Source organism: Dunckerocampus dactyliophorus, chromosome 17 (assembly GCF_027744805.1).
Source record: "Dunckerocampus dactyliophorus isolate RoL2022-P2 chromosome 17, RoL_Ddac_1.1, whole genome shotgun sequence".
NCBI lineage: Eukaryota > Metazoa > Chordata > Actinopteri > Syngnathiformes > Syngnathidae > Dunckerocampus > Dunckerocampus dactyliophorus.
This window is the reverse complement of record NC_072835.1, coordinates 17262005-17289713: the sequence shown is the minus strand read 5'-3', so window position 1 is coordinate 17289713 and position 27709 is coordinate 17262005. Positions and strand designations below refer to the sequence as shown.

The window sequence follows — 27709 nt, the reverse complement described above, 5'->3', positions numbered from 1 at the left end:
AGGAGGAAGGAAGGAGACAGATACAGAGTTGTTCATCTTTCTGTATGCATTCAATAAACAAATAAACGACAGACATAATGAAGATGAAATGATTCCCTGTCTGTGTAGTGTCCCAACTCTACAAGAACCTCTGTCCATTCATCACAGAGTCACCAATGCCTGGATCAGCATAACTCCTAACATTACGAGCATATTATAGATCCTCCCGATTTGTTATAAGAATGCATCCTTTATTGTCTGGATACTTTGGGTCTTGTTTAAAAGGCTCCTTACACACAGCCACCATCTCACTTGTGTTGTTGGTCTGACACTACCTTAGAAGGTATGAAATTGCTGGGTCCACTCCATCCCGACCATTTCGTGCCTTTCTCAAAGGACATTGTCAAAGCAGATCGAGGGGGAGAACGGTTGCTGCACATTTGAATGTTTGCAACCTCTTGTCAACCGTGGAACCATTTGCATACAGCCCCTTTTAATAATTGTGACAAAATCCATTTTGCCTTAAGTCGACAATTGTGACTTTCCTTTTTATTTTAGGGCTGGGATGAGTCTGCAGACTCGGGCTCGCAGCGCCCCCAGCAGATGCTACCGCCACTTCCTCCAGGCTGGGAAGAGAAGGTGGACAACCTGGGACGCACCTACTATGTTAACCACAACAATCGCTCTACACAATGGAAACGGCCCTCCAACATGTATGCTTCAACTCATTGTTTTTGGGTTTACCATACGACTGCAATGCTACTATAAATAATGACTACATTAAATCTTCGTTCTACTTAAATGGACATGTTGACAGGCTTTCTACTGATGATTTTTATGAGCTGTGTAGAGCCTTCATTTGCATTCAATTTAGTAAGGCCTTCTTTTGTATTCCTTTCTAAGGGATGTGATTTCTGAGACAGAGAGTGACAATCGTCAGCGTCAGATCCATCAGGAAGCACATCGCGTTTTCCGTTCGAGACGCCACATCAGCGAGGACCTGGAGAACGAGCACCTCGAACCACGAGAAATTGACAATGTGAGAGTGGATTCTGCACACACACACACCCACACGCGCACACACATCAATTTATGTGCCGTATTGACCTGAATGTAGAAGGTATTTTTTTTCCTCTTGAAAAAGTGGAAAAAGACAGGTCGTCAGAATCTACAGCTTTATGCAGCCAAACATTTTTTCTTGTTATTTCATTGATATTTAAATCGTGACTAATTTGGTATTTAAAATGTTTTTCCAATACTGCTTTTGAAAAAGAGAAGTATTCAGAGTCAATACAGTCAATATAATATTATTTTTGTAATGGTTTGATCTCCTCCTGTAGTCTTGGGAGCTCATCACAGAGGAAGACACTAATGACAGCTTGGCTCAGTCCCTTCCGGGCCCGTCCTCCATGCTCACGCCACAACCCCCGCCGACGCCCGTCTCCCAGGAGTTCTCTGATGACTTGAATCTGAGGCTGTCGCTCACCTCCGACACTAATGGGGAAGTGGCGGGACCCAGCTCGGTTCTGGTGAGACATTCACATTGTACTTCAGACTTTACAATGGCAAAGAAACTGAAAAATGTGCATCTTAAAATCGCACTTCTGCATAGCTCGGGTGAGCGTCAAAGGATTGCGCTTTGCTTTTTCTTTAGCCTTTTTTGCCACACTTATTCCAACAGAAGGACCACCATCAACAAGGAGCGTTAAGAGAAGAACAGGAGAAGATAAATGATCAGTTAGAGCACAGTGTTTCATAGTGGATAACTTCTTTTTACACTTGCATGATGCATACAGCCATGGAAAAAAGTATTAGACCACCCTTGTTTCTTCAGCTTCGTGTTCATTTTAATGCCTGATACAACTAAAGGTACCTCTGTTTGGGCAAGTATAACAATGACAACAAAATCCAAAAATATTTTGGTGGTGCAGTGCTATAGCTATTTTGTAAGAACTTAAGTGATTTTGGTTATTAATAAGAAAACCATGGAAGTTGCTAAAGATATCAGCTCTTAAATTAAAATCTTATGAGCTAATTTATTATCATCATTATACTGGTCCAAACAAAAGCACCTTTAGTTGTACCAGGCATGGTCTAGTAATTTTTTCCATGACTGTACAGTATAATGTTAAAGTAAAAAATAATGTTTGTTTTACGCCTTCATCATTAATGTTGAGACTGAGAGTTCATGTCTATTAATTACAGTGGTTAACTTATTTTTACACTGAAGAATGTTAAAAGTTACTTACAAGGTTTTATGATGGCAGCAGCTTGACACAGGAACTTATTATTAGTGTTTTTGCATCTAATATTAACAGTAGTTTACTTATTTTGACTTCGCTTTTGTGTTAGGCCTTTGTCATTAAATTGATTATTGTTTTTACATCAAATATATATATAAGGGTTGACTTATTTTTACACTAAACAATGGTACTTCAAAATGTTCTCCCCAGTTTGACCCTGGAATGGATTCTTTTTATTTCTATTACTTTCTATGTGTTTGACTTTAGAGGTATTTAATTGCGAAAACTGTCTGTCTCGGCAGACCCAGCTGTCCAACAGACTCCGCTCCTCCAGTATGACAGATGGCGTCAGCGATCAAGCCCAGGCTCCTCCTCTTACGGTACATATTTCCCAACCCTCGCATTTCCGCCTGTCCCGTCTTGCTTGTGTGACTTCCTCCCTTTCTGTTTCATTATGTCAAGCACACTCAACTTTCCTGTCCTTTTTGTCTCCATGAATGCTCAAGGCATGTGGGTGTCTTGATCTCCTTCACATCTCCAAAATTGTGGGTGTACAACACATTTAAATTGTCCCTTTTTCCACCCCAGGCAGGTGTTGCTAACTCCTCACTTTTCCTTCCCCCGATTGTCGCTGTTCATTCCTTTCTTCTTGCCTCACTAGGATTACCGCACAGCTTCCTTCCCCCCTTTTTAGCTGACTTGCAGCAGCATTTAAGAGAAACGCTTACACCCTGTAGCCGTGTGCCAACAATGTGACCACTCCACTCCAATTGAAGCCAGTATATATCAAGTCAACAACCGCATCTGAGTCACATGAGTCTGAAGTGTGTCATGCAGTTTGAGTCACAGGGCTGTCGAATGAAGGAATAGTACAGGTGCTGATGTCAGCCTTTTCCTCGGTGACAGTGGCCTCGTAAACAAGCCATTAGTGGGATTGTGTAATCTGTTGGAATTCGCTAGCCTAGGAAACAGGTTAGAATCACTCGACATTGTTAAGGTCAGGGGGTGTTCAGGTTGTGTGAGTCAGGCCTCCCCTGAGAAGCACCAGAGGACTTCAGGGAAGGTGCAGCAGCTTGAGAAAAATAGAGAAAAACATAATTTGCAAAGCTCCTAAGGCAGGGGTGTCCAAATGTTTTTCACAGAGGGCTGGATACTGAAAAATCAAACAATGCAGAGGGCCACTTTGATATTTTTACATATGCTTTTAATATAGTAAAAAAAAAAATGTGTGTGTGTGTGTGTGTGTGTGTGTGTGTATATATATATATATATATATATATATATATATATATATATATTACATTACATTACATTACATTACATTACATTACACTCAAGTAAATACAGCATAGTATATATGTCTTTGCTGAAGTGTGAGGTGTGCTTGATTAAAAAGTTTGGTTATATTTAAAGGCTAATATTACAACTAGCTTTCTGACATCCCTTTTGGCTTTTTCTTGCATAATCCATCCATCCATTTCCGATGCCGCTTTTCCTCATTAGGGTCGCGGGGGTATGCTGGAGCCTTCTTGCATAATCAAATCAACCAATCAGAACTGATTTCTCCTCCCTGCCACCCACCCACCTCACAGTCAATACACTGCAATTGATTTCCCTCTATAGATCTCAATAGCTTCCCCCATCCCTAACCCCACCAAGACGTAATCACAGCCTTTTGTCCCTTCAGCCTTTACCATGCTGCTCCCAAAATTCTCTCCCTCACCACCCTCCCATTTAGGTCTAATAACAAAACGGTGAACTAAAAGAGCATCTTCCATTGTTGTCTACCACCAGCAGAGATCCCATTCCAGAAGAACAAGAGCTCAAACAGTCTCAGGTGGTGAGGATGCCATGGTAATGTCTATGTTTATATACAGTATCAACCCTCTACAGCTGCCCTTTAGCAAACAATGTGAAAATATAATCACCTGCGTCCAAATTGACCTCATTTATCAGGGTTATTCAACTAAATTGTTCCAGAGGCCATATTTTCTATGACAATTGGCATGCACCACTTTGGGAACCTATATGACAGTAGCGCTCTGTTTTTTTTAAGAACCTACTGCCAAAATGACTATAGAGATCCTCTATGTGAGTTGTGCATTGCTGTTTATAAGGACCTACTGCCAAAATTCTAATGAAAAATCATCTATAGTCATCCCTCGTTTATCACGGTTAATTGGTTGCAGAAGTAAATTCAGCGAAGTAGGAAATTGGAATATTTTTGTAGTTGGAGCATAGAAAACCTGTGGGTTACGCCTGCATTATTAGGATTTTTTTTAGGGATTATTATGGCTGTTGTGAGATTTGTCGTGAGAATTCAAACTTGCAATAAAAGCCTGTTGTTTTGGTGATCAGGTCTGGTGTTTGTGTGTCTCACCGAACATTACAATAACATTACTGACACCTACTGACCATTATGGAATACTACATCAACATCTTTGCGTCTTTTGAATGCCTTATATTTGCATACGCAAATATGTTTTGACTAATAATAGGCCGCATTCAACCACAAAAGAACATGATTTATTAATTGACATATTTTTGAAAAGTCGTGATAAGAGTGAAGCCTCAAAATTCAAACCGCAAAGTGCTGAGGGATGACCGTATATGACAGTAGTGTGCTGAGGTTTATAGGAACCTGCTGCCAAAGCGCGAGTCAAATATCCTTTATAAGACTAGATCGCTCTGCTGTTTTTGAGGACCTAATGCGAAAACGTTAGTCAGAGGTCCTCTACATGACTGCTGTTCTTAGGAACCTCCTGCAAAAATGTATTTGAACTGAATTCGTGGACCAGGGTCTGACATGGTTCATGGGTTGGATTTGGCCCGCAGAACGCCAGTTGAACAGCCCTGTCACATAATGTTTCATGTATTTTGTTCTTGTTGTTTTCTGGTTTTACCATGCATTGTTAAATTCCAGAATGTTGTAAAACACTATGTAGACGCTTGATGAGTCAACAAACTGTTGATACTGTATTGTGATGCAATTTTGATGTTTTGGCCCACCCCGACCTGCCATTAGGAAATTCATATGATAACTCCCTCCTCATGTCCTCACAATGTCGCTTGTCGCTTTGACTGATTTTATTTTTGCTTTCTCTGGGCCAGTCTCCCACAGCGACCCCTTTCAACTTGACCACCCCGGGCCTGCCCCCTGGATGGGAGGAGAGGAAGGACGCCAAGGGGAGAACTTATTACGTCAACCATAACAACCGCACTACTACCTGGACTAGGCCAATTGTGCAGGTACAGCAGGTCAGAAGGCAGGAGCGGATCTTACCTTGGCCCCGTTGTGGCGTCAATTCTCTGTTCCCACTTGTGTTTGCTGCTTCACAGTCTTTTTTCCTTCTATCCAGTCCTCCTCCTGGTGTCTTCCTTCTCTTGTCTAGCATTTTCTGACTCTGGACTGGAGCCACATCTTCTCCGTCCCATTTGTCCCACTTGTCTTGCCATGTTTTAATGTCTATGTGTACGGCAGATGTGATGTGGAAGTGAACCTACTGTGGATCGAATCTCTCTCTGAAAAAAATCCAAAAATTCATGACTGCCTTTCAACACTTGATGGTTGTGTTATATCTGTTTATCGTCATCATTGTCTGTTTCCCATCTGTTGACATGAATGCCCAGAAGGAGGTGATCCCGTCAAAAGCATTCTATAACTGAACTAGTGTGGCACTCAGTAGACCTCCGCCAAGGCTGAACAATGCTAATTTGGATCTGCAACAGATTGTTGTAGTTGTTGCCTAATCCACCTAACTAGCAAGCAACCTCCTTGGCAAAGGCATTTTCAAATGATTTGTCAATGGTGTATTGACCATTTTCCACTGCACGGTACCTTCTTGCTCTATGTGACACTTTTCCATCGGCAAACCAAACAAGGTACTACCGTATTTCTAGTACATGTACTGTATTAATGTAACATTTGAGGGCATTTTTGGACGCTGCAGTATTAGACTCCACAGGTCACACATTGCTGCATCATTGCTGCATCACCTCTTGGATAAAATACGTTCTTTAGTGATGAGCAATACCATATTTTTTTTATTCAATATAATATTGATTAATTTTATGCCAGTAACATATTAAAAATATGAAAGAATGTGTTATAAAAATTATTTTTATGGCATTGTCTGTAATACCGATTACTTTTTTTGGGCATTTTTATATCAATATAACATAACAACTACTGGCTGTCTTTCATAACATATTAGTAATAACAAATTCTAATACTATATTTTTACACAATGTAGCCCAGGGGTGTCCAAAGTGCGGCCTGGGGGCCATTATCGGCCATCGGATTTTTTTTTTTTTTTTAATTGGCCTGCGGCACATTATAAAAATATAATTTACCAAGAAGACTCTTAAAAAAAAAAAAAATTACATTTGCAGTAATTTTACAAGAATAAAGTCAAAATATTAAGACAAAAAAAGTACCACAAAAAAGTCTGAATTTTACAGGTATTACTTTATAATATCTTGAAAAATATTTTATAATACTAGAATTTTAGTAGCGTAAAGTTGAAATATTAAAGAAAAAGAGACGTTATATTTTTTATAGTCTCAATAGAGTGGAAAACCGACCACCCCACACCGATACAAGTAGAGCCGATGCTGTGCAATGGAAAAGCGGCATCAGTTACTGTATGATTACCACCCAGCTCCGCTCACCATGTTCCTGCCTAACTTAACCTCAAAGGTGCTTGTCTCCCTCTGGCAGCTGACTGAAGATGGACCCAGCACCTCTGCAGCGGCAGTGGCAGCATCAGGAGGAGCCTCAGCCCTGGCACCTACCCCTTCCTCCTCCTCCTCCTCTTCCAATGTTTCCAACAACCACCTCCATGAGCCCCAAGTCCGACGACCTCGTAGCCTCAGCTCCCCCACTGTCACCCTTTCTACCCCCTTGGAGGTGAGAATTAGTCACCAGTGCCCATACTGCACTCCTTATTTTCATCCCTTACCCTTAAAATAGCTTTTCCGTTCATTCCTATAACCATTTGCAACTCCTTACAAGAGGGATCCTCAACTGTATTCACACTTACATAGGAATGAGTCCTATTGAAAAATGCATATATCTACTGTTCCCTTTCAGTCTTTCAGGTTTTGATGCTGCTCACCATTCACCATTTACCAACCCATCTTCACGACAATGTCATTTCTTCACCAGAACTGCATGGTTGAGCTCCTTGTTAACGTGTTAAAACTTGCAGTCTGGGAATGAATAAAACTAGAGAAATAGGGCAGGCAATGTTCAGATAAGATCATTATTTCTCGCTGGCTGCCTGAAATTGCTACACAACTACAGAGAGAAGTGACCTGACGGAAGTTTAATTAAGATGTGTGTAGGTGTGTGGCTGTGTGATAACAAGACACCGTTGAAGTGAAGAAAAAAATAGCAGAACATAATTACAGCATCCAGTTTAGGAAGGAGAAGTATGGGGATTAATTAATGCAATGTCTCGTTCTTGTTGAAGTTCAGATCAGTACGTGATAATGACTTATAACTTTGTAATTGCTTATTAGATTTAGACCTCAATGTATGGTCTTTAAAAGTTTATAAGAGCACACAAACCTATAACTGTGCAAGGTCAGTATTTGAGCTCAGAATGTTCTTGAGGATTTGATACAGCAGACGCATGGAACTCAAACGCTATTAGTCATGTGTCACCATTTTGCCATCTACTGCACTGATAAATTAGCATTTTAGCACAGTTAATTGTCATTAAAGTGCAAAAAGATATCATGCAAGTGACTGATAGCCCTTTAAGCGCCAAAGTGGCAAAATTGCTGAGTTTAACAAGCCATTTCAGCAAATATGGTGCCTCATGTAGTTAATAATTTACACGAGGAGATGGCGGACATCTGTAGCTTCAATCTGAGCAACATGTGTGGGCGTTTCTATGCAAAGTTTATAGACTTGAAGCCCCTTGCGCGTGCGGGAGCGCGTCCGCTTGCCATGACAGTCCACACGCAGCATACTTGAGCCGATGCTTTGCTAAACTGTGTTTGGGGTAGCAGGAGGGGACTTGGTGGGTTGTCAAAACACCACTAATGGGAGACTCGTCCGTGGGAGACTCCTCTGCAAAAAATACATTGATAATAGATAGATACAGAGTATTCACAGGCATATTAGATAGATAGCTTGATACTTAATATCTATGTAATAATAGCAGTAATAATGGCGGTGCAGGCAGAGGTGGTGTTCATTTACAGATCCCGCTGCAAATGACGATGATGATGGCTGGGTTTGCTTGAGAGATGAGGAAGAGTATCACAAGTAGATCAAACATTTTTTTGAGCCGGTATCGTGGAGACAGGGATCCGACAAATTCTGAGCCTGGTGACGTCATAATATGCACATTAGATGAGTACATTTACTCCCATCACATACTTTGGGACATACTGATGAGTTTTAAGTACAACTTTTAACGAGAAGGTCCCATTTTTGTTTTCCTCATTAGAGATGCTCAGTATCGGCTTTCTTATCCATGTCCGACATGCCGATATTGTCCAGCATTTATTATCAATAACGATGTCAACCGATATCGATATTGGCAGCAGCTGTTACCTCAAACTGAAGTCCGAGTCCAGAATTCCAGACTGCAGACATAGTGACCTAGCAAACGCTGTTGCTCTGTGGAGCATGGTGCAGTTTGATACGGTTTTCAGTCACGTGCCAATATCAATAAATCATAAAACTATATCATTTTTATACCAATATCGGAACAGCCATACATCCCTATTAATTGTCATGAATGTGAATGGTTGTTTGTCTATATGTGCCCTGCGATTGGCTGGCGACCAGTCCAGGGTGTACCCCGCCTGTCGCCCGAAGTCAGCTGGGATAGGCTCCAGCATGCCCCCGCGACCCTAATGAGGAAGACGCGGTATAGAAAATGGATGGATGGATGGACTTGTTATCATTTTAACACATTTGAAATAGTATTTACACAGAAAAAAAATAAATAAATACCAGATCGGGAATGACAGAAAAAATACAGTCAAATGTTACATTACTGTACAGCTAAACATTAATGTAACATTTTGTGGTGCAGTTTGATGATGTCTCACTTGTGCGCCGATATCAATATGGGCAGAAAAACTGATACCAATTTGATCCGATATCTCATTTTTATGTTAGCCAATATTATTGGACATCCCCAATCATTATCACCATTTTCCTATTTGGCTCATTGTCATTTCAACACATATGAAATTATATATTGTACACATGGAAAAATGTTACAAAAGGAAAGAAAACCAATCAAGAATGAGGGGAAAAAAATGGCGTAAAATGTTAAAATACTGCACAATGATTTAAGTAGCATTTTAGTATCTTTAATTGTCATGTGCTGTAGGTGCCAAAAGACACTATGCAATTCATTAATAGATAAAAACAATAAAACCTGCAGCAAATGTTACTTTTGATGAGTGCCGCTGTTAATGATAAGTTCATATTCTTTTTATATTGTTATCATTACCAATTTCCTCTTAGTCTCGTTATCATCATGAGTCCATTTGAAAAGGCATACACAGAAAAATTGGTGGTAAAATGCTCAAATTTAGCAGAAATCATTGTCATGTAAGAGCAGAAAAAGTGACTGGGGTGTCACGAGATCTCACGACCTTGCGAGATTAATATGTGACAATATTTCTGGTTTAGGGAAAAGATGTCTCACAGGAACATCCAGAAGTCTAACAGACTGTGAACTATGGCATTGCTACTGTGAATGATAATACACGTAATATGGAAGTGACAATGCGCGAGGCAGGATTGGAACCCCACATTCAAACCTCCAAACCTTGCAATCCAACCTACCCCTGTGTTCCCAGCGTCACTCATTACTTGGCGGGTGCTTGTTTTTCATCAGAGTTGAACAGCTTCAGCGGTGTTATTGTCTGAGCAGAAGCTGTAGTAATTCTACATTTGATCAAAGTTTAAGATTTGTTTAAGATTTGTCAGATCAAAACGCGATTGCTGTGTGTGACTTCTATCAAAACATTAAAAAAAATCTGTACTTCCTGGTACGCCACTCTAGGCATCATGGGAACTGTAGTTCTTTTAGTGTAAACAAAAAGCTAATCTACTGTAATCTGCAGTCTATTTTACATGTCTTTTCATAACTACCCGTTAACATAAATGGTTAATAGCAGCAGCTACAACTGCTGTCATCATTTTAACTTAGAATTTTTAGTTTTATGTTTACATTGGTGGAAAAAAGGTGAACAGTTAAAAGCATCATGCTTAGGTTATGCATGCAAAGTTATAAAACATTTCAAAATGTACCTTCATTGTTTTGTGACTAAGTTAGATTTAAAAAAGTCTTTGTCCAGTCCTTTTTTTGTTGTAGTTTTTCTTAAAACTAATGTTAAACTATTTTCTCATCTCGTTCTCATGAACTCAGTATCGTTTATCGTGTCATCGCGTGAGCTGAGTGTATCGCACTCCCCTACAGGTCACTGTTAGTAGGTGTAGCGAATGTCACCTGTAAATACTGCTTTAATGTAAACATGTTCCGATTCTAAAGATAGAAATATTAATGTTAGAACATACCTGTCTTTTCATTTTTTTTATATTACATCTTTTGTAATTGTGCTTCCAGGGCGCCAACAACATCCAGGCGCGGCGGGCAGTCAAGGACACGTTCTCCAACCCGCAGTCCCCGCAACCGTCGCCCTACAGCTCGCCCAAGTCACAGCACAAGGCTCAGCAGAGCTTCCTGCCCCCTGGCTGGGAGATGAGGATAGCCCCTAACGGACGGCCTTTCTTCATCGACCACAACAGTAGAACTACCACCTGGGTGGGTAAAGTTTTTTTTTTTTTTTTTTTTCTCCTTTCCCTTGCATTGAAACCACCTCTCAGACGCTTTCCCCTTTCTCTTCCTCTGAAAACTAGGAGGATCCCAGGTTGAAGTACCCGGTCCATATGAGGAGTAAGAACTCCATGGAACCTGGTGACCTTGGACCTCTTCCTGTAAGTACACGTTGCCAACCTATACACTTTGTAACAGTGTCATAATTATGACACACTCTGAAATGTTCAGGTGTTGTACCATCAGCTCAACTTGAAATGAGGCTGTGGCTTTTTATATTTAACTTGATTTATACAGTGGAACCGCCAAGGGAGAACATCCAGGACATAGAGCGTAGATCACAATACGTACATCGTCCCTCATTTATCGCGGTTAATTGGTTCCAGACCCGACCGCAATAAGTGGATTCAATATTAATAAATGGAATATTTTTGTACAGAATGGAAAACCTGTTTAAGACCTTCTAAAACCCGTTTTTTACATTATTAGTGCTCTGCAGAGATGAAATAACATCCCTTTATACTCGTATTGCCTAATATAGGAGACATGATAAGTGATAATAAGACATAATAACTTTATGCACTACTGCTGGCTTTGTTTACACCACATTACGCAACTCTTAGATGCAGGCTACGGGATCTCTGCAGGGACATAAGAGATGGCCGCCACTTTGAGCATACCAAGCTACCAAGCTAACTAGTTAGCCTCCAGTTTATTTTTCAAAACTTAAGGCTTTGAAATGGAGTGGGGAAGAAGGACAAAGTAAGAAGTCAAAAACCTACCACTTCCACACAGAATGGGAGAACTTTTTTCACTATGTCATGTCGGACTCTGCATCCATAGCTGACTCCATTTGCACTGCAACATATTGTAATGTCTCATCAATGTAACATTACTGATGCTTAGTGACCAGAATACTGCATATAACTTGTCTTTCCATAGTCAACCACAAAACAGCGATACTTTATTAATTAATTAATTTTTGAAAAGACGTGACAGAGTGAGGGATTATTCAATATTCAAACTGTGATGTAGCAAGGGGCAACTAACTTTGATTTTTGGATGTGTGGTCGCCATTGCATTTTTCTCTCCACCATCACTAGTCTGCAGTGGCGTCGCCAAAAAAAGACAATACAACAAGCCAAACAAAATGTGAAACAATCCGCTTGAGACACTTCACATAAAGATATGCTATTCTTCTTTAATTAAGATTGCCTATTCAGCCATGTTGTGCTGAGCAGCCAGGACACAGATGAGTGTACAGCTTCCATTGCTACTCGAATGGCTATGTCGCAATTACTTCAGTTTACGGTTCTATGGTCATCAGTACGTTTTCCTTTTTACCATCATTGGTACCCTTCTGTGATGCATCTCCTAAAAAGCCAAACAAAAAGCAAAAAACCCTTGTGGGGATTATACTGGATATGCAAGATGCACTGTAGTCTTGCGTGACAACAGTTTTGCACGACCTTGAGAGTTTTTTTGGTTATACTCTGCGCCGTGCAACTTCAGCGACCTTGTACTTTAGATGTTCCACTATACTTGGTGTTTTATCTTTTGAAGCTCATGATTAAGGTGTTATCTCGCCATCAGACTGCACAAGGCATTTCCTTTTTAGCCCTGCGAGAGTGGAGGCAGCTGTGGGTGGAGTGAGGGGGTGTCCAAGCAATGAAATAGGAGGAAGTGTAGTCTGAAGGATGTGATTATTACATAGCTCCAACTCCTAACAAAAGGCACCCAGCATTCCAGTAGCGCCATGTTGACTTCTTGTAAAGCTTCATGGCTTTGTACGTCTTGACAGGCGTGTGTATGTGTGTGCGTGCGTGCGTGCGTGCGTGCGTGTGTGTGTGTTGTGTACGCATATGTTCTCTCTCTCTTTCTCTTCTTCTGTTCTGGTGGATCTAATATACACTACTTCTTCCGCACCCGGCCATGTCTGTTTGGCAGAACCTACCAGAGGAGGTTGGTTGGCTCCCTCCTTCTGCCTGCCTACCTACCTTGTCTGGTCCTTCACGCTGTGGTCACATCATGCCTGCAGACAGCACCGCGCTTTCTTTTCATTTTTTGATTTCCTCTCCTCTGTTCTCTATCTCTCTTGTGGCCAGCATGGATGGGTTGTACTCTTCCCTTCTTTTTCATCCACCCCTTTACAGCTTCCTCTCTCCGCACAGCCTCTGCACCACCACCCCTCCCTTTTGGCTCTCTCCCGTGGGCCTCTAAGATTACGCCATGTCTGTGTAACTTTATCATTGGGGCAGAGAACAAAGCACCTTGCACACTTTTTTAGCAAGGATTCATTGAAGGTGTGGCGGTTTAAAGAGAGGCAAAAGCAACTTCAGAGGATAGAACTTGCATGTTTGCATTTCTTTCTCCTGCAGCTGAGGACAACCACTATGGAGGCTTGGCCCGTATAGCCCCGCCTCCTTACCCCCTCAATGTCCTTATTTTAATTGCCTGATTGCCGGTGCTGAGTGAGTGCGTGTGGCCTGTGACACCGTCAGTGATGCCGCTCCAGTTTAAAGTGGTAGTTGTGATTAACTTTCAGTGTTGTGTGGTCCGATAGTACGTTGCAGTCCTGACTCAAATAGGAGAGAAAAATCCCTTCAGTTCCTTTTTGTGGTGTTTGATTGAGCTTTGCAGTGTGTTTTGGACCAAGTTCAATCAAGCCTGAAATAAAGAAGGACGGATTTGAATGACTATTTGAGCATGGCCTGATGAAATGGTGACTTTTCCCCCCCTGTACCCCCAGCTCATGTTTGTTTTTGTTTTGTTTTTTTTAGCCTGGATGGGAGGAGAGAGTTCACACAGACGGACGCACCTTCTACATTGACCACAGTAAGCTGAAAATATGCCGTTACATAAGAATTTTTGCTTTATACTGTGTCTACAAAGTGGAATCTTAGACAAACAAAAACAAAATCCAGTCTGGGCTGCTTGATGTGGGTTGAGAAACTAACTTTTTTAGCTCAAGACCCAAATTTTAAATGGAATTTCTCTGTTGGACCCAACGTATTTAAATAAGTAATATACTGCCGTAATAGCCATATATACTGTACATAAATAACATGAATTAAAAAAGTAATTTGATAAACCATTCACAGCCAAAAAAACCAAAATATAGTAAGCCCTGGTTTACTACAGTTAATTTGTACTAGACCCAACTGTGATAAGTTAATATACTGAAAGTAGGATTCAGAATATTTATAACACCCATATAGTCAGTCACTTTTACACACGTATTACCTAATATAGTAGATGTAATGAGAGAAAATAAGGGCTAACTCACACATGTTACATTTGAGAGTGTTCCTTGTGGTAGTTCCTCTTTTACTTCTAGTTTTTGTATAATTCGTGGTGGCTATTGTCTCATCAATGTAACATTACTGACACCTAATGACCGGTGTGAAATACTACATATAATACAAAAATACAAAAAAATATCATTTCTTTACTCATAATAGGGCGTACTCAACCGTATTCACAAAAAATGATGATTGAGTGAAGCCGCAGGGATTACTGGAAAATTACTGAAAAATCAACAATCAATTCCACCGTGGAGCTGTTGCCATCATAAAACCATTAACATTACAGGTCACCTTTTAACTTTAAGTAACACTCAAACATTCTTAACTGTCATACAAGTACATAATACATCTTAGAAACAATAAAACTTTAAATTAACGTTAACTTTATTTTAATGCACTATGAACGTGATACACTTTAAAGATCTTTTTTAAACATTCCTACCTGACATGCAAGTATAAAACGAGGCTAACCACTGTTATCAGTACAGTAAAATAAATACTCTACCTTTTAGTTAAAATTTATTTGGAATAAATGTTACATGTAATTGAGACAAAGCTACAGAAAGAACATTTCCTATTTGACGTATAAGCTAACCAACCACTAACCACTGTTAGGTAGTGTGCGAGTGAGCTTCCCAGCATGCCTTGCGGGATATAAATGCTAGTGTGGTTTTGCATGTTTATTAATGTGGAAATGTTTATTTTGATACTTGTATAGTCTGTGTGGCACTGTTACATTGTGTGTTCCACAAGTTGTGTTGTTTTTGATTGCACCGTGAGTGAGATAGGTGTTAATAACCTTTTGGTTTGTGACATGAGAGTAAGGGTGCAATAACACTTTCTCAAGCAAATTTGAAATTAAATCCTGCCAGAGTGTACTACCTTTCAAAGTAGTTATGTACTACTATGTTAACATTATGTAATGCATTACTACATATTTATAACTTATCACCAAGCTAGGTTAAACTAGATGGGTTTTCTACCAATTATCAGCCTGATTATGGAGATTAAAAGCACAAAAAGGCAGCTATTTCCACAAATTAAAAAAATAATATCCGCAAATATGCAGGGAGCCACTGTATTTAGTTATTAGAAATGTTCCAGTTTTGTGTCTGTCTTTGCATGTAATGTGTTTGTCTCACCTAGATACGAAGAACACGCAGTGGGAGGACCCTCGCCTTCAGAGTCCTGCTATCACTGGACCCGTGAGTACTGTCCACTTGTTTAGCTGCATGGAAACAACACACTCCTCCAGTTAACACTGGTAGTTCAAGTCTGTCGCCAGTCAGAGTGTGTGGAGAAGTCACTTAGCATGCCAACACCTCGATGTCAGACCCCCTCAATTTGGCACAGAAAGCCATGTTTCCACCAAGTACTACAGTTTGGTTCAGATATAATATGCATTTTTTTGGGGTGTTCTCACTTTTGGCCCTGTTCTATTCAAGTACCAACTGTTATGGTTATGGTTTAATTTATCTCATTCATGCATACAGTTTACATTGAAATGCTTCATGTTACAGTGCACAATTCCACATATCCAAAAAGGAGTAGGAAGAAGCAGAACTTATTTAGTCCTACCCCCTCTCCCTTTCACATCAATTGCTAATACATTTGTTGACTTCCTGTATTGCACTAATTCATGCACTAATTCACTGTGTACAATATTCCTCCATACAATAAAAGCACTTTTTAAAAACAAAAACAAAACAAAACAAACTAAAAGTTCTTTTTCCCCTGATGTTGTCTGGATCTATAGCATTCTCCGGTCTGGATAGCTAAAGTTTTCCACTTCCAGTTCTTCCTGTCCTACCATATTTTGTGCTGTACTGTGAGTGTTATTGAATGTAGATGGGTTCCCAATTCCAGTACTTCTTGTTGAGCAGGTCATTGCAATGTGCTATTGATATCTAATGTCAAATGTTATTGTAATCCTTCTAATTGCATTGTTCTTTCTTTGTGGGTTGTATCCTCTTTTTTTCCTTCTTATGATGGTAATGTGATCTGTAATACTTATCCAGATGGTTAATATCTTTGACAACTAGGACTCTCACGTCTACTGGTCCTCCATTTAGCTTGATGTAGATTTTGCCGTTGGTGATTTAAGTGGTTTGTATCTTTCCCTGCTTCCTCAAGTCTCGTGCTTTCTTGCCGATGTCAGCGTTGCGTTTTGTCAGATGCTCATTCCTGTAAACGTTTGTACCTTTCAGCTTCTTTCCCTGTTTCAGAAGTGCAGTTTGGAATTCCCTACTTAACGATGATGACGGGTGTGGTGTTGTTTATGCCCTACAGTGGGATGCACGTATCGATGGTGTCGATATCTACATCCACGTCCTTTGATTGTAGGAAATGGGCATTTTGTTGCTTTGTTGACGCACCATCCATGTCATCAGGTTATCCTCTGTTTTGGACTGCCGTGTCTTTTGACCTGAGTCTAATTCGGAGCCCTGTGAGGATCACATTGTTCATTCTGATCCATCTCATCAATTATATTTTTCATTTGCTCCGCGGTAGAGTGGAGTGACACACAACAGGAGAAAATTGTCTGCACCTTCAAATAGTCATCGATGGGTAGGTATTGAACACTTACTGCTTTCTTATCTGTGCAGGCTGTTCCATATTCCAGAGAGTTCAAGCAAAAGTATGACTACTTCAGGAAGAAACTGAAGAAACCGGTAAGAATTACTGATTCCTTGCTGGGAATTGTGCTAATAATCACATCGGAAAACTCCCTGGGTTTTTTGCTGATTACGTTTGATTGCAGCGTCATGCTGTCAGAGAGAAGGCAATATGGATGCTCTTGTCTTTGCACAGTTTGTAGCGCATTGAATATTCATTGCTATCATTTTGCTTTCCAATTATCCTAATTCTAATGCTGGGCATAAATAATGGTAGATGAGGAACAGCTAGAGCACGTTAAATGTCAAAAACGTGCTTGTGAAATGATATAGCTTGACTTCAACAACAATGTTTTTAAAGTGGAACCTACCAAAATAGAACCAATCAGTTCTGTGATGCTGGTTTGTTCCAATCCTAAAATTGACAACATCAGAAAAATTTTTAAAGTTACATTTGTAAAATGCTTAAGTAGTGAAAGTGAAAAACTGTACAATAAAATTACTGTACAATAAAACGGAAATAAAGTAAAATAGCTCCCTCTCTGTGAAGCCAGACATACCAATAATGACCAATACTGTACCCCAGTGATGTTTTATAGGTATTGCTGCAATGTATGTCTGATAGCAGGCAGCATATGAACACACCTTGAGCTTTGTTTGAATTATGTTGTGTTCAAAATCGCATCTTTGGTAAAATTAGTTTATGTCTGTAATGCGCATTTAATTAATTGTGTTGCTCATTTTAGCACAGAGCAGCCCTACCCTTCCATTCCATTTCTGGTTCTATGGTTATTGTCGCACGTTTTGTTACGGAATACTTTCTATTATGCAACTGTCTTAGAGAATATGTGTCTGTTAATAATGTGCAACTATAATGATATCCTGTCCTGTCCTGTGTGGATTGAGAAATGTCTTATTTTAGACTGCAGTGGTGTTTAATTAGGGCACTAATTATGTCTAGCTTTGGACATTGTAGCTGCTGTGTCAGCCACTGACTAAGATTCAAGAGTTTTATTGTCATATGCATAGTAAAACAGGCAGTTATACTAAACAATGAAATTCTTATTCTGTTCATTCTCCCAAGAAAAGAAAGAAAACACAAGAAAAAGAATAAGAACATAAGAAACATATGAGACAGAAGAGAACATTAATACAGAAAAATAATATAAATAAATAAATGCGCACGTATGAATTTCCGTCTATTTCAAATTCATTTTTGAATACAAAAATGAAAGCTTGGTGTTACAATACAGTTGGTCGACATGTTCCTACGCACCGGGATGGGTCCACGCGTCATGTCACGTATTAAAAGTAGTTTTGGCTTCTTTTGTTGTGAATTTAATGTTGTTAGGAGCAGCTCTTCACTACACATTTTTTGACTGATGCATTTATAGTCCGGAAAATACAGAATGTGCAAATTGAATGGCCACTGTACATGATTAAATATCAAATAAATATGTACAGCTACTTGTGTGATACCAACCAAGTGGGTTTGACTTGACTGTGATTTCAGGCTGACATTCCCAACCGTTTCGAGATGAAGCTCCACCGGAACAACATCTTCGAAGAGTCATATCGTCGAATCATGTCGCTGAAGAAGCCTGACGTCCTGAAAGCGCGCCTGTGGATCGAGTTCGAGTCTGAAAAGGGCCTGGACTATGGCGGTGTGGCGCGGGAGTGGTTCTTCCTCTTGTCCAAGGAGATGTTCAACCCTTACTACGGCCTCTTTGAATACTCTGCAACGTAAGCTGTGGAATAGTTCTACCTTCTTGAGACGGTTTCCGATTGTTGGCTCCATTGAGCAGAGGTGGTGTTGTTCCCACTCCTTCCACTTTGAATACTTTTTCCTCTCATTCAAAAAGCCATCCTGACCCAAACGTTTTCCCACATTGAATGCAGGAGAACATAATGGAGGCTATACATTGGGTTCCTGATTGCATGCTTTTTTTGGCATCGCCAACTGTAAACATTGACCCTTTTGTTTGCCCTGCAAAGTAGATCAGAGGTAGACGAAACAAACGCAAATCATATCATACAAGTCTATCCCTTGAAAAGGTTAGTACATTTACAAGGTGAGCAAATTGCTTTGACTAAATGTACATCTTTAAAATGAAGACACGGGCATTCACCGTTTAATGATGGATGCAGTTCCTTAGCAACAACCACAGCTCACCTTGTGTGTTTTCTGTCTTGCTTTGTTCTTCTACAAAAAGCTTCAATTGAAAGCACACACATGCAAACAAAACATGAATGTCACATTTTAAAGACACGCGCTAGTCAATATGTTTTATTATTTTTTTCCCTAGAAACAGTATGAAGAAGACAGGTTGTCTTATGTTCGTGGTCTCGAGGTTTACATATGTACCAACAGGTGGCACCGTACCACTTTTCTTCCAGTGACCTGGTGACACAGAGACCCTCTAACTCAGGGGTTTTCCACAAAGGGCCTCATGCTAAAATGAAACGATGCAAGGGCCACTTTGATATTTTGTAAACCAACAGAGCCTCTATCTCAGATTTGGTATATTTCAATGTTGACCTGCAGTGAATTGCATAACTTGGACAAGGAAAAGTTGAATCGCTTATTTATTTATTTTTTCTGTTGCTGTGCTGTCTTCCCACGTCCATGCAGAGACAACTACACTCTTCAGATCAACCCCAACTCCGGCTTATGTAATGAGGATCACCTGTCCTATTTCAAGTTCATTGGACGTGTGGCAGGAATGGCCGTGTTTCATGGAAAACTGTTGGATGGTGAGTAGCGTCAATGCATTTTAAGGGGCTTGTTTTATTCTTAATGTTAATGGTGTTACTCATATCCTCCCTGCAGGTTTCTTCATCCGACCCTTCTACAAGATGATGCTGGGTAAACAGATCTCACTAAAGGACATGGAGTCTGTGGTGAGCACTTGACTCCTAACTGCAGTCCTGAGTGTCTCAGTTTGGCTGTGTTTTAAGTAGTTAAATAATCCCTCCAGGATAGTGAATACTACAACTCTCTCAAGTGGATCCTGGAGAACGACCCCACCGAGCTCGACCTGCGGTTTTGCATCGACGAGGACAACTTTGGACAGGTATGCAGGGCCGCCACAATTTCATTTGCTTTCTGTAATCATTGCATTCATTTTTATTACCACTCGTGGTTTCCAGACGTACCAGGTTGACCTCAAGCCCAGTGGCTCAGATATGGTCGTCACCAATGAGAACAAGAAGGAATACATTGAGTAAGAATTTAAATGCTCATAATTATAATAAATGTAATAAATATTAATAAATGCTTAGAGAGGCTCTACAGTCCAGTGATGTACATGATTTTGTCTCCTCACAGTCTTGTCATTCAGTGGAGGTTTGTCAATCGGGTGCAGAAGCAGATGAACGCTTTTCTGGAGGTATTTCTTTCTGCACTTAAGCACAGTGGCCACAAGGGGGCAATGTAATCCATCAACTCATTGAGCCATGCCATGTACATCATTAGTTGTAAATGAATAATTGTTGGGTTTTTGGAGTCACTGTATTAACTGACTTGCCTGTTTGCATGTCAATTATTGATATTACCTTCTTGTTTTCAGGGTTTCACTGAGCTCATTCAGATAGATCTGATCAAGATCTTTGACGAAAATGAACTGGAGGTATAGGGTCCTTCATCGTCCTTGATTTTAATGTATTTTTTTGTCCTTTTAAAATGTGAGCATTTGAACACGCCATTCAGTGATTGCCTCCTTGCTGTGTAGTTGCTCATGTGCGGTCTGGGCGACGTGGACGTCAATGACTGGAGACAGCACACTGTTTACAAGAACGGCTACTGTCCCAACCATCCGGTCATTCAGTGGTTCTGGAAGGTGAATCTAACAAATTATTGCTCGTGATTGTGTGTTTTTTCCCAGCATTCTATGCTGGTTCCATTCTTTGTTTTTTTTTTTTTTGCAATGCTGACCGTGACTTCTCTCCTGGCATCCCTTTTTGAAGATCAAAGTCTGTTTGAAAGAACAAGACATGTTTGCACTGATGAAAGAGCTTAAAGTTGTGACACACACACACACACACACACACACACACACACACACACACAGCAAACAGTACAAAAAAAAGCTTGAAGTGTGTTGCACTACAACCAGTCCCAATTTAGGAGATTTGTGTCTCCTTTGAAGAAGCTGTACCCCGTTTAACGTTTTGTCCATAAAATGTTGCATAAAACTAGAAAGAGCCTCAGAAGAGCACAAACCTAACAGAAAGATTGTAATCTGAATATAAATACGATTACATAGTCTACTACAATTGAATTTACATTATTGTGTATGGATTCACACTCGTCCCTGGTTCAGCTTGCTTGTGTCATCACTTGATAACGCAACAGTCCATTGCAGCAACTTTCCTGACTTTTTGGATTATTTTAGGTTGTTGTGTTTGTTTATATTGTTCAAGGTGAGGAAGAGGAGGAGTGATCAATAATACAACACACTTCTTTGCGCTCCCATGTGCTGTGATTTTGTGGATTATTTTGATATTATACATTTAGTCGTGAATTAGAAAGTCCTCTGCGTGCCACCAGGTGGTACCTGTACCAGGGAATATATCCTCACCTTTTATATAGCGCATTAACACAATGGATTAATGTTTCTTGCTACAAGCAGACCGTACCATTTGCTATATGTGGCGTACATGTGTCATCAAAGTGCGTTGGTGCTCATTATAGGAATACAATTACAAGTACACACAGTCATCAAGGAAACAACTAGTGTCACTAGGAACACACAATAGATGTCAGTTGTGTTTTAATGGATATGAGATAATGGAATATAACATCTATTGGCCTTCTTTGTTGTCAGGTTGTCCTGTTGATGGATGCCGAAAAGAGGATCCGACTCCTTCAGTTCGTCACGGGGACGTCGCGGGTGCCGATGAACGGCTTTGCTGAGCTCTACGGTGCTTTTTTTTGTCATCTCTTTCAATTTGAAAAATATTTAACTTTAAATAACAGTGGCCTAGCAATGTTTTTCCAACAGTGATAGACACATACTGTATTTTCTGGTCTATAAGTCACACTTCTGTCATAGCCAAGCAGGACCTGCGACTTACTCAGGTGCGATTTATATATAGGAAAAAAAGTATATATTATTTAACGTGTTTTTGAATGTTAATTCATACTGACTGACGTGACCCCAGGAGTCAACATTAGATTTGACAGCCACAAGAGGGCAGTATATGCTGCTCCCACCAGTCAGTGATGTGGATTGAGATCGAGAGCTTGGTGAACTTGCGTACAGGTAACTTGCTGGCTTATGTTAATTTAGCCTATTCAGCCTCCCAGGTATTTTATTTATGCTGGTATGTAGCTGAATAACTGTTAATGTTACTGTACATTTACAGAGTGAACACCTATTCAGCCTGTTGCTCTGTGTGCTAGGTATCCTCCGTTTTTATGCCGCTGACACCGATACTGATCATCCATGAGTGAAATTTGCCAATACCGATCACATAGATTAAATGTAAATTTTTAAATTTACTATTGGCTATATCAGGGGTCACCGACGTTTTTTCTTGTGAGAGCTACTTTTTCAAAATGAAAATGGTCAAGAGCTACTCATTTTTGTAACATTTATTTTCAGAGCTTATTTCAACCCAACATGCTTGTTTCAACAGAACATTAACAAAATGCTGGTATCCACAACTCACATTTTGCATTTCAGAATACATTTCTTTCGAGTGTTCTCACATTAATAACTGAAAACCTGAATGAAAAGCAGGCTTGCAGGTGCCTCGTGGTCGTGGGTGGCTCCCTGGTGCCCACAGGCGCCATGTTGGTGACCCCCTGGCTGCATATGAAAAGGGAACCATAAAATTTAGACAAAAACATATTTACTTACTTTTTCAAAATCACTGGTGAAACCTAGAGGATCAGGCGCCTTCTTTAAGGAGGCTTTGCATGCGAGAGCAGCTTGATTGCGCTCCAGCAGGAGCCCAGGCAGATATTTTTTGTGGTATGTTTTGCCTTTATAGACTGGAAAATATGGCACTATAGTCAAAATTAGCTGCAAAACAAGTAAGAACATCTTTAAAATGTATGTAAGGGATTCAACTGTAACAACGGCATTGTACTTGTTCTTGTTCCAGGTTCTAATGGTCCTCAGCTGTTCACTATTGAGCAGTGGGGAACACCAGATAAGCTGCCGCGAGCCCACACGTGGTACGTTACTTCACACTTGACATAAACCTTGTTGTATCTCTCCAGGATACTGTATCTCACAAAAGTGAGCACACCCTTCACGCTTGAGCAACTATTTGTTTCCTGTAGTCTTCTCAAGGGACAGTGCTATAAAAGTGAAACGTGGTAGCTTGTAAAGCAGTTTAAATTTACTGTCCACAGAAAATGACTCAGCACACAGCCTTTAGTGTCGAAGTGCGTACCAAGATAATTATGTCATGGTGGTGGTAGTCGCATGAGTGCTGCCGGCGCTGGAGAGCTGCGGTTCATTCGGATGAAACATGAATTCCAACATGTGCTTTGACGTTGTGGAGCAGAGCATGGCCTCCCTCCCTTGGGAAACTGACTTTCCAACATAAGGAGCCCAAACACACCTCCAAGATGACAAGCGCCTTGCTGAGGAAGATGAAGACGGTGTGGCCAAGTATGTCTCCTCCAGACCTAAACCCAACTGATTATGTTCACGATGAAGTGTACTCATTTGCGTTACCAGCAATTTAGACAATAACGGCTGTGTTTTGAGTCATTTTCAGTGGATAGAAAATCTATCACTTTATGGTTTGAACTTTTTCACTCTATCTCGGTTTTTCAAACATATATTAATTGATAAATCATGCTGTTTCATGGTTGAATACGGCTTTTTGTTAGTTTTTATTAAATAAAGCATTTTCAAGATTAAAATAGCTAAATGAACTAAAATACAAATATAAGGCATTCAGAAGACTCATCCAAAGATGTTATGAATGATATGTAGTATTCTACACTGGCCACTAGGTGTCAGTATTGTTACTTTAATGTACGGTGCGGCACACAAGCACCAGACTTGATCACCGGAACAACAAGCTTTTATTGCAGGTTTGAATTATCCCACACCAGGCACAAGAATCCTTAATTTAAATCTCTAATGTGAGTGTAAAGGTGACTATAGGGGTGTTATTTCATGTCTAGAGGTCTCTAATAATGTTAAAACCTGTATTTAGAAGGTTGTAAACAGGTTTACTATGCTCTAACTACCAAATATTGTATTTATAAATAAGGAATCCTCCTTCTTGGAAATTCACTTATCACGGTCGGCTCTGGAACCAATTAACGAGGGATTACTTGCTGCTACACATGCTGTACACTGACTACTCTAAAGTGTATCCACGTTTTATTTCTATAGTATTGTCCGTTGAGAAGATATAGTGGAATAAAAATGTTTGCTGAGATACTGTTTTGTGAGATACTCCATGCATCTTTAAGCGCATTTTTAACAAAGTTAAATTCTTGCCAGTTTCAACCGCTTGGACCTTCCCACGTACGACTCGTTCGAGGACCTGAGGGAGAAGCTCCTCATGGCCGTGGAGAACGCACAGGGATTTGAAGGCGTCGACTAAACGGGCAGACTCCACAGGGTTCTCACCCAATCTAACTAACCAATATAGGATTTAACAAAAAAGATAAGTAAGTGGGCAAAACAACAACAAGCTACAGGGACACCCAGACTAGCCGCCGTAGCATGCAGCTAGCTGATGCCTGACTGTTAGCCATACCCGACTAAAAGTGCTGGGTAGGTGGTGTCAGGGGGTGGTGCACTTGCAGGGGGAAGGGAAGGGAGATTATTTAATCCCCTGGCATGATCATGAATTATCACCTTTCTTTCCCTGCCACCACTACTACAAAATAAAGTGCTGGAACACACTACTGCATTTCACACCACACTCGCACCCTCAGAAGTGGGAGGAGCTTACTTCGCATGGCCTTAACATGCACTCTTCACTCTACGCCACAAATCTCTCGACCAAACACCGGATTACCTTAGGGATAGAACTAGCCAATCACGTTTCAGGAAATCTGCCACACCCCCTCTACAGAGCCTTGTGTGATCAGACGACGCCACAGGAGCCTTTTTCTAGCCTTTTTTAAGCCTCTACTAAGCATCCCGAAAATGATTTTTATACATTTCAGTTGTTGGCGAGTATTTTTTTTTTTTTAAACGAGATAATTCTTGCAGGAAAATACTCTTTGTACCGAACAATGTTTACTATTTTGACAATTCTATATGAAAAAAAATCACGTGTGAAGTGGAAATCTGGCTCCATATCATTTGTGATGGATAAATCAATACAATGTTTTTTATCATCATTATTATTATTGTGGTAGTAGTGCGATGAAAGCAGCATGAAAACGTACTTTGTGTTCGCTTTGACTACACAGTGATTTGGATGTAGTGTCGCGCTGGGGGAGGTGGTAAAAAAAAACGAGGTGGGCGGGGCGGTGTAGTTTCTGTGAGATGTGATATTAATATTCATGCCCGTTGCTGTTCATAATGCTGTACATTATTTTTAAGTTCCTCAATGATCTATATATATATATAAATATAAATATATGTATGCATTACATTTAACAGAAGTATTACTGATCACTAAAATGAAGTGTTTTGTGTGTGTGTGTGTGTGTGTGCGTGTGTGTATGAGAGCGAGTCAAGCTGTGATTGAACACTGAATATTAAGCAGCACGTTTTTTTTTTTAAGTTCTTTTTCTAACACATTAAAACCTAAAAGGGCACTTTATACCTTACCCAGGTCACCTATCGTGTTTGTCTCGTCATCAACTTGAATGTCTATTTGTGTTTGCATTCAGCCGCACTTACAGGTGCAATATTACAAACAAAATGTGGTTTAGGATGCTGCTAAGGTAGTGAAGAACCACATTTCAAGTACTTTTAACTTTCCTGCTGTTGTTTTCCTTCACACTTTGTCGTTTTTATTTCTTTTTCTTTTTTAATGGGTGACGGACAATATCACTTTTGGTAAACATGCCAACACTCTGTGGTTCATTTAACTTCAGTAAAATAAAAATGAATCTTCTCTCACTCTTTTGCTGATCTTTCTGTCGTGTACATTTTAGCGTTTAATAGCAGTGACACTTGGCAACGGATTGAAAAACAACCAAGAGCAACATGAATGGTTAATTCAGGACAGGTAAGCTTTTACTTGTCTCTTTCCAAACGCGTATTGATTGAAGAGTATTTTACTTTTTTAGCAAAAGAAATCATTGTCCATGTTCCGACACGATACCTATACTGCTTCCAGCCACAAGGGGGCATGCTGTTACAGTACTACTGTACACCTGTAGCTGTGATATGCTACAACCGGGGTGAGCAATGTGCGGCCTGTTTCGTTTTTTTCTTGTTAGTGTTTCATTTTTTTCATTGTAGAAATACAATTTTATTTTAAAAAAAATAATAAAACGGTGCAATGTCGAGAAAAAAAACACTGAAGTTTTGATACTAATAAATTACTCGATGTTGATTTTAAATGCATATAAAAAGTTTTGCTGTTTTAGAAAAAAAAAAATATATATATACGTGTTTACAAATATCAAGCCCCCAGCCCATTCTTGGATTTTTCAGTATCTGGAAAAGTATAGCAATTAACTGGTTCCAGACCCGACCTGAACTTCTGTGAAGTAGGGTTCAATATCAATAAATGGAATAGTTTCGTAGTTAGAGCATAGAAAAGCTGTTTATGACTTTCTAAAAATGTTTTTAAATGTTTTTTAACCATTATTAGAGCCCTGTACACATGAAATAACACCCCTATAGTCCCCTTTCCACTCCCATTATTCTTGGTTTACATCACATTGGACAACTCTTAAACGCAGGCCACGGGATCACTGCAGGGACATATGAGAGGGCCGCTGCATTCTACGGAACTAAGTAGTTAGCCTCTTTATGTATTCTAATACTTAAAGGGATAGTTCACATTTTTGACATGAAGTTGTATGACATACTCAACAGCAGTTAACTACACCAACAATGACTTACGCCCAATTGGTCCCGTGAGTCCAGTTCTGGCCGGTGATCCGTGACGAGGAACATAGTTCCGCTTAGTTGCTGGGGCCATTTAAGTAAAGACTTTGGTTTCTCAAAACAATATGCGTTCAAAAGAGTAATACATCAGCGTTATATTTTTCTCCCGCCGTATCCCTGCGCACTGTCGCCTTTGCATTCATGTGTATGTGATGAAGACGCACGCATCTTCTTCCGCTGTGGAACAATACGTAAACAAGATGGTCGCGGAAGAAGAGTGGCATTACCGCGAGCGTCTTCATCACATACACATGAATTCATAGGCGACAGTGCGCAGGGATGCGGCGGGTGTAATTTTTTTGAGATGCCATTTGACGCAAACGTATCTCTCTTTTGAACCCATATTGTTTTGAGAAGCCAAACTCTTTACTCAAATGGCCCCAGCAACTAAGCGGAACTACGTTCTGGACCAGAACTGGACTCAAAGTAGTGATGGAAATTTCGGCTCTTTTCAGAGAGCCGGTTCTTTTATCTCGGCTCACTTAATAGAGCCGCTTTTTCGGCTCCCAAGTGGCTCCGATTTTGTTTTGTTGTGTTTTTAATTAATTTACTACCAAATTATGTATATTGTGTAAAATGAATTACTAGTGTAAAGAATACGTAATATTTAAATTGATTTAAACCTCAATGAACAGCTACAAAAAATGTATATTATAAAATACAAAAACAAAGACCCATTGCAATTGACAAATTAGGTCA

General features: G+C 40.0%; 1 protein-coding gene across 15 annotated transcripts in view; it reads left to right on the top strand.

Moving 5' to 3' along the window:
- Positions 1–25725, top strand: part of nedd4l (NEDD4 like E3 ubiquitin protein ligase) — a 47510-nt gene extending 21785 nt beyond the window's left edge. For 5 of the 15 annotated variants that reach the window (XM_054756619.1, XM_054756616.1, XM_054756617.1 and 2 more), the window contains 25 exons: positions 538–692; positions 883–1018; positions 1320–1508; positions 2525–2602; positions 2729–2767; positions 4017–4076; positions 5334–5480; positions 6943–7131; positions 10826–11023; positions 11119–11196; positions 12983–12997; positions 13816–13870; positions 15487–15545; positions 16947–17012; positions 18469–18698; positions 19588–19709; positions 19786–19856; positions 19934–20029; positions 20106–20179; positions 20284–20344; positions 20525–20584; positions 20687–20794; positions 21782–21878; positions 23067–23139; positions 24431–25725. In XM_054756619.1, the coding sequence (XP_054612594.1) occupies positions 538–692; positions 883–1018; positions 1320–1508; positions 2525–2602; positions 2729–2767; positions 4017–4076; positions 5334–5480; positions 6943–7131; positions 10826–11023; positions 11119–11196; positions 12983–12997; positions 13816–13870; positions 15487–15545; positions 16947–17012; positions 18469–18698; positions 19588–19709; positions 19786–19856; positions 19934–20029; positions 20106–20179; positions 20284–20344; positions 20525–20584; positions 20687–20794; positions 21782–21878; positions 23067–23139; positions 24431–24533 (2559 nt within the window). In that variant the 3' untranslated portion in view covers positions 24534–25725. The remainder of the gene's footprint in view (positions 1–537; positions 693–882; positions 1019–1319; positions 1509–2524; positions 2603–2728; positions 2768–4016; positions 4077–5333; positions 5481–6942; positions 7132–10825; positions 11024–11118; positions 11197–12982; positions 12998–13815; positions 13871–15486; positions 15546–16946; positions 17013–18468; positions 18699–19587; positions 19710–19785; positions 19857–19933; positions 20030–20105; positions 20180–20283; positions 20345–20524; positions 20585–20686; positions 20795–21781; positions 21879–23066; positions 23140–24430) is intronic. The other 10 variants (XM_054756622.1, XM_054756610.1, XM_054756608.1 and 7 more) reach the window with 9 other exon arrangements.
- The last annotated feature ends 1984 nt before the right edge of the window (positions 25726–27709 follow it).